This window comes from Sinocyclocheilus anshuiensis, unplaced genomic scaffold (assembly GCF_001515605.1).
Source record: "Sinocyclocheilus anshuiensis isolate Anshui unplaced genomic scaffold, SAMN03320099.WGS_v1.1 scaffold443, whole genome shotgun sequence".
Lineage (NCBI taxonomy): Eukaryota > Metazoa > Chordata > Actinopteri > Cypriniformes > Cyprinidae > Sinocyclocheilus > Sinocyclocheilus anshuiensis.
In genome coordinates, this window is record NW_015548211.1 from 526,543 (window position 1) to 534,367 (window position 7,825).

At 35.0% G+C, this 7,825-nt stretch overlaps 1 protein-coding gene across 1 annotated transcript in view; it reads right to left on the minus strand.

Annotated features, from left to right (window-relative positions):
* Positions 1-4,620: 4,620 nt before the first annotated feature.
* The window catches only part of LOC107653781 (cryptic protein-like), a 7,413-nt gene continuing 4,208 nt past the window's right edge, over positions 4,621-7,825 (minus strand). The window contains exons 4-6 of the mRNA XM_016440605.1: positions 6,703-6,817; positions 6,506-6,615; positions 4,621-5,410 (exon numbers count right to left, since the gene is read on the minus strand). Of these exons, the coding sequence (XP_016296091.1) occupies positions 5,292-5,410; positions 6,506-6,615; positions 6,703-6,817 (344 nt within the window). The 3' untranslated portion in view covers positions 4,621-5,291. The remainder of the gene's footprint in view (positions 5,411-6,505; positions 6,616-6,702; positions 6,818-7,825) is intronic.

The window sequence follows — 7,825 nt, forward strand, 5'->3', positions numbered from 1 at the left end:
TTCAACACTAACTGCGGTTACTGAAACCACGCCTTCATTCTTTGCGTGAACATTTGGGCGGTGTTATGCAAATATTTCCACATAGTGACGTAGACATGTGGGGGCATATTAGAACGAGCCGTTTTAGGAGGGCGTGGCTGACTCTTAACTTTTATAAAGAATATCTCTTTGGATTTGAGACTTTAGTCTTTGCAACTTTACAGATCTTCTTTATGCACCAAGAGCTTGTAACACTCCAAAGGAAAACTTGAAATCGCATCATATGACCCCTTTAAGTCCGAAAACTCAGAGTTTGCTCAAACTAAACATGAACTTACCTGGGTAAAAAAAAAAAAAGCCCGGCTTCGTGCTACAGGCCACTGGTGATTCCTGTTTGTTTTCCAGTTTTCTGCCCTGTGTATGATCTTATGCCTGTTTATGGACTACGGCTTTGGATTATTCTTAAATAAACTGCATTTGGATCCTCAGTGTTTGTGTTCCTGTGCAGATCGTGAAATGTTTTCAGTTTATTGCAAAAGTTTTAAGTAAACAAATAAATTATCCCAGATTTTTATAATATATGCATCAATATGATTGTAATATAATTTTTAAAAACTTAAAAAAACTTAATTACTAAAAAGTTTTCTCTTATTTTTTTTTTCATTTCACATTTTCACAGTCCTAAAAATTGTTTATTTCCAGGTTTAATTGAAAAATTTAATTAAACAAACAAGCAAACAAATATATGATTTTTAATTTGGTCCCAGTGCATTTGATATAATTTGCATGAATATGATTAAAATATACAAACGTATTTTTGAGAAACAAACTTTAGAGATTAATTTGCATGATTATTGGCACTCATTTACTGGCATTTGATTAAAATATACATTAAAATATATTAATCTTATTTATTTTTCATTTTATGGCTAATCTTTTTTTTCTCCATTGAACATTTTCAGAATACTAAAATATTGTTTATTTCCAGGTGAAATAAATAAATAAATACATACATAAATACATACAGATTTTTCTAAAGCGGTCCCAGGACATTTGCTATCGTTTGCATGATAGTAATTATAATATACACGCCATGCTTTGAGACACAATCTGTAGAGATTAAGTTGCATAGTTTAAAAGTCACACTTGAAAAATACTGTACATAATGCTATGCAAATTCATAAAACCTTATTCAAGATGAAAGTCATTTTTTGTGGACTTAAAGATCAGAAACAACTCACTGAACGGCTTTAGCACTGAGATCAAGTTCAGTCCTGATGATATCAATAGAAACTCCAATATAAAAAGTATTAAAGTACGTTTTATCCACTTAAAATACTTATTAGTTTTGACAAATCTGTTTAAAATGATGCACATGTGTGGTTGAGATCACATGAATGAGTTCTATAATAACTCCGAGGTTGCTTTCATAGCTCAGTTGTTTCATTCAAGTTACAAACGTTGTCTCTGATAGGCTATTTAAAGAGAAATAAAGACAAACACTAGTCAGAAAGTCTGTATTTACTCTCCATTTAACCTCATTGTTGTCTGAATGGAGATAAATAGACAATCCTCCTCCTGAAAAAAAGTATTCTTCTCCATCTATATTGTTGGAGATTTGTGTTCGTCTCATGAGCTTTTCTTGAGCTGCAAGCTTTAACTAAGTTTCAGTCTAAGTTCAATAAACTTCAGTCTAACACTTTGAGAGGGAGCTCGAGCAAACCTTTGGGCTACATGAAATTGGAAAAGAAAATTTGTGATTGGTGCGTTCTAACACATCTGAAACGGACCGCAGTCAAATATGCCATGCATTAATAATGCCATCTTTTTATCAATACTATTGACTCCCGGCCTGGATTGAGCTGATCCATGCATATCCAAGACAATGAACCTTTATGAGCATTAAAGTTGAATCAAATACTTTGAAAAGACAAAGAACACCTGCTGAGGGAGAAAGAGGCTGCGTTTGAAGTGCTTGTGCTTCCTGTATCTCATCAAATGGATATAACCTCTGAAAAGATGAAGATAAACTCGCTTACATCTCCGGAATTGGTTTGAAACAGCCCTTGTTTTTTTCTGTAAGTGATGCAATCATGAATGCTACAAAAGCATCCCCCGTCCAATCAGCACAATCCCAGACAGATTTCCTGCATGTAATCCCACACATCCGGCCTTTTCAGTGAGGAAACTCCTGCCGAGCTCCGTCAGCCAAATTAAACCCAGGCCTCCATCAAAGCACTCGAGCGGTTTGTGCATATGAAATGCTATCATAGAAACAATCGCATTCAGAGGACGAGTCTCCCAGCAGGAGCAAGGGTTATATTATAGTCAGAGAGAGTTTCTCTTAGGAGTCACTTTCTAAACGCTCCCATTAATCCTCTTTCCGGAGCGTCTGTATGTCGTGACTCTGGAAAATGTGGGACATCCTGAAGCTGGAAGAATGGATACAGAGTAAAAAAGTCTCCCGATGTGGCCAGCTTTGTCGCTACTGGATTAATCTCTGGAGGTTAGAAGATAGAGCAGCTTATTTTAAGGGGATCAATGAAACTTAAAGAATGTCTAATGCCACTTTAGAGTCGAAGGCCTCGAGGCACCGAATCCAGAGAGTTCAATGGAGAGGGAAACAGGCTAAAAACTTTCCAATGTCAACTTTTGCTGCAACACACTCTTTCATTTACCAATGAAAAATTCAGACCACAAAACCAAAAGACAAAGTTGAGAAATTACATTTTGCATAAAGAAAATGTTGGGCAAGGTTATTATATTATTTAACTAAAACCTTGTCACTTGAAATACATGTTAACTGAAATAAATAAAATGCAAAATAAAATAAAAATAAACTTTTCTAATTTTTATTTAGTTTTACTTGATGTACTAAAATAAATACACTCTAAAAAATGCTGGGTTGTTTCAACCCAACTGTGGGTCAAATATGGACTAACCCAGCTGTTGGGTTACATTTTTTACATCAAATTTTTAAAAAGTTGGGTTAGTCCATATTTGACCCACAGTTGGGTTGAAACAACCCAGCATTTTTTAGTGTACAATTTAACTGAAACCTATAGACAGTTAAAACAAACAAAAACTAATAAAAATGCCCAAAATTACTCAAACTTTCACTAGAATGAAAATGAAAACAGAAAATATAAAAATAAAAACTACTATAGTATCACAATGATACAAAAATAATACTGCTTATGGACCATTCAGATGTTTTACATTATTTCTGTGTAAATTTAGCATATTTTCCTACAACAAATAAAACTGATCAATTTAAACAATTTAATGTTTTTATATTTTATTCTCAAAATAGATTCAATACTTTTACAATTCTGTAATACAGTGTTTTTTTTATTTGAATAAATATAAAGTTTGGGGTCCATGTTTTTTTTTTTTTTTTAAATAAATTTATCTTTTTATTCAGCAAAGAGTCAAGGACACATTGATCAAAAGTGACAGTAAAGACATTTATAATGTTACAAAAGTTTTCTTTTTCAAATAAACGCTGTTCTTTTGAACTTTTTTATTCATCAGATAATCCAGAAAAAATAAATGTATCACAGTTTCCACAAAAATATTTGGCAGCACAACTGTTTATAACATTCAACAGCTCTTTTAAATTGGAATAATATTTCACATTTTTACAGCTTTTACTGTATTTTTGATTTAACACATGCAGCCTCAGTGAGCAGAAGATACATATTTTACCAGCCACAAACTTTTGAACAGTAGAGTATATTTATATGTGATAAATACTTTTAACTGTATTTTTAACAATGGCCATATTGCTTTTGCAAATAAGAATAAAAAAATGATTGCATTGCAATATTGAGAATCACCACTGAGAGTGCGCATGAGAATTAAAATAAGAATAATTCTGCTTACACAAAAATAAATATCAAAATGAGTTTAACGGAGCTAAACTGTTTCTGTTCCTAAATCCTGAAAGCAGGCTGGGCCATATCCTAGTCATTTATCACATGAGACGCCCCTATAAGCCTCTCTTTGACATGTAAGCATCTGTTTTGCATGTAAGAGTAGATTCTCCGTGCAGAATGAGGCCGTTAGCATGCTTGACAATGGAGAAGATGCAGGGCTTAGGATGGTCTGCCCAACCCCACCCAGCTATTAATACCAAAGAGAACAGCAGCATTATAGTGTAAAAGAGTCCTGAGTATCTCTGTTTATTCAGCCTGTGTCTGAGAGGCCAACAGGAAGAGAGCTTTCAGTCCAGACACAGAAAGAAAGTCGTTTTTCGACAGAAAAATTGGTGTAGAAACAATTTCGACTCAGAAATTGCTAGTACATTTCACCAAAAGTTACAAAGAACTGGCGAGAAACACTGAATTAACTGTGAAATTTTGAAGTAGAAAGACTGAAATAGTATTTTCTTCTCAAATAATCTTTGCATTATTTACGAATTTGAAAAAGCAAATACTGTGTAGACGATTGGGGTCTTTAGATGATTTACTAAAAATGAGCTTGAATTAATATTAGAAAATAAATAGGTTTTATCCCAAAAAAGTCATTTTTGCACCTCATGGTTATTCATAGCCTCGGTTTACTGGGATCCAATCTCATTTTCAGCACGCATGATAAATAGCTTAACTGAAGTCAGTAAACAGTCAGTCATCTCAGTTATTGATGCGAGTTTTAATTAGATGAGACAAATTCATTCGCTCAATCATACAGAGTGTTACAGTACATCACTGGCCAACTCAAGAAGGTCAAGATAGTCATGGAGATTGATTGGCTGGACGACTCGTTTATATAAGATAAGAGAAAATAGCCGAAAGGTCAACAATCACGCTAGGCTATCTGAGCATTATCTGCCTCGCTCTCCACGGGCAAGCAGAGCAAACGAACGTTGAGCACAAGTGTGGACTAGAGCGTTTGAACAGCGAGAACTTGACTTTAAAACAAGCTCATTGTTCAGATGACATGTATATTTTAAAAAGCAAAACAGATGCAGAATATACAAAGCTTTGCTTTCAGCCAGTGCATTCTCTTGTATAACAAATTCATACAGAGACATAGAAACAGACAGAAGTCATTTTGGCTCGGCTGCGCACTGACACACACACACACACACACACACACACACACAATATATTTTCAATATAAATCCTATGTACATGTTCCTTCACTAAACAGTTGCTTTTAACACAGCTAGTTACACTTCCACTGGAAGCAAAACGCATTTCAGTGCCACCAATAAATGCTGCCCTTGATGTCAGAGAATATAAACATCTTGTTTCTAGTCCATCTCTGCGGTGTTATATTTCTAAGTCTAGAGCATCGATGTACGAAACCTAGTTAAGAAAACTAACTTCCAGTAGAAAGGGTAAAATAAAGGCAACAGACATGACGACTGAAGACGAACACGTTCTGATGGAGCCTGAACGGTACCACCGAACTTCCTGAGAGTCGTCTGAAAGAAAATAATAAAAAAGGATCAATTCACACAGAATGTTATTTGAAGAAACATCTACTCAAAGGAGAAACAGACGGTCTGAATAATCATCTGCCATCAGGTTGAATCAAGCGCTAGTCAGTGATTCACAGCTCTGTTAGGGAAGCGTTGGAGGTGAGAACTTCTGTCTATTGTTGTTTATCTCCAGCTAAACCACTTACAGGATATTAAGAGTGTCTGGCATCATCTAATCAACTTTCCTCATTAGAATAAAATTAAAAGGGCCTCTAAAAAAGCCAAAAATGACTTTATTACTCAGTATTTTTGTCGTTTTCCAGTCCAAATATCTTAACATTATTACATGAAGGTACATTTAATTGAGAAGCAACATAACTCGAGATATTAAGTCTTGTTTTCTGACAAAATGCATCAAAATTAAGCAAATTTATGCTTAAAGCTTTTGCCAAAGGGGTCAGAAAAATCATTTTCACTGCAAAAAAATGCTTTTCTTACTTAGAGTTTTTGTCTTGTTTCTAGTCCAAATATCTAAAAATTCTTAAATCAAGAAGCATTTTCTAGACAAGTAAAAATAAAATAAGTAAAAATTAAGTGAGTTTTTCCTTAAAACAAGCTAAATGATCTGCCAATGGGGTAAGCAACATAATCTTGTTTTCGGTTTGAAATAAGATTCTTTTGTTTACCCCACTGGCAGATATTTTTTCTTGTTTTAAGACTAACAAAATTGATATTTTTTTCAGAATACAAGACCTAATATCTTAAGTCATTTTGCTTCAAGTAAATGCATGTTGATTCAGTAATGTTTAGATATTTATACTAGAAAACATAACATAAATACTACGTAAGAAATTCATTTTTTTTGCAGTGTTTCAAGTTTAAGTTTTTTTTTTTTCGGACCCCGCTGGCAGATATTTTTCCTGTATTAAGCATAAACTTCGATCAGTTTTTGAAGAAAACTGACTTATTATCTTAAGTCATTTAGGTTCTTAAGTAAATGTATCTTGATTTAAGAACGTCTAGATATTTGGAATGGAAAATAAGACAAAGATACTGAGGAAGAAAGTCAATTTTTTTGCAGTGCATCTATAAACTCACCACAGTCTTTGCTGAAAACATGCGGGAAGCAGTGCAGAAGTCCATATCCACATCTGCAGTATGAACATCCTTTCTGAACCCATTCTCCATGTGGAATAACACCACAATCCCTGTCAAAATAAACACACGCAGTCATTTAAAAACCCTGTGCAACCACCCCAGTGCCATACGGCTCAATCTTGACGCCATTTCTTTACCTGAGACGCTCGTCGTATTCGCAGCTGCGGCCGGTGAAGTGCTTCGGACAGGCGCAGAAGCTTCCCAAAATGCACGTTCCACCATTCTTGCAGCAGGTACGGCTTTGTTTAGCAACTGAAATGAGAAACAGCAGAATAAAGATGTTAAATACAAGGATGCAAACGCAAAACAGCAGCCCCTTCCTGCAATATTTATGACGTGCAATCTAAACAGCTGCTACCAACATCTGTTTCCCAACACGACACGAACCATCCAGACACTGTGCAGGCCGTTACGCCTGACAACACTGGAATTCCCATTAATAAATCCACTCAACTCCAGCCTAAATGCTCAAAACGCACAGTCTTCTACTGCATGCACATTGTTTACTCTCCTTTCTGTTTTTTTAAGTGCTGTGTGCAATTAATGTGCAACAGATGATTTTAGAATTGTGATGTTTTCTATTGTATTTTTGTTGTTTTCCATGCAAATGTACAAAGAATCTTAAATCAGGATACATTTTCTTGAGAAGCAAAATGACAAAGAAATCTTGTTTTATGAGATCAAAATTAAGTGAGTTTAACAAATATCTGACAGTGGGTTCAGAAAAATCAACTCAATTCAAAATGAAAACAAGTTTTAATACACAACTGACCGATATTTGTTCTTTTTAAGCATAAACTTATTTAATTTTGCTCCATTTGCCATGTTTAGATATTTTTTTGGAAAACCAAAACAATTCTATTTTTTTTTTGCAGTGCATGCAAACATATAATGCCATGACTTTCTGCACCTTTTAAGGCCTTAATTTGTGAATTAAGACTTAAGACCTTAAGAAACCCTGAAAAATTATTGCAATATCGTCTCAGGTTACTTATGTAACCATGGTTCCCTGAGTAGCAGAAACCCTGAAAAATTATTGCAATATCGTTTCAGGTTACTTATGTAACCATGGTTCCCTGAGTAGGGAACGAGACACTGCGTCCTCTAGGGGTCGCTATGGGGAACCTAGAGGACGCGGTTCGAAGTTCCCATGAAAGGGAACGTCTCAGGTTACTTATGTAACCATGGTTCCCTGAGTAGGGAACGAGACACTGCGTCCTCTAGGGGTCGCTATGGGAAACCTAGAGGACGCGGTTCGAA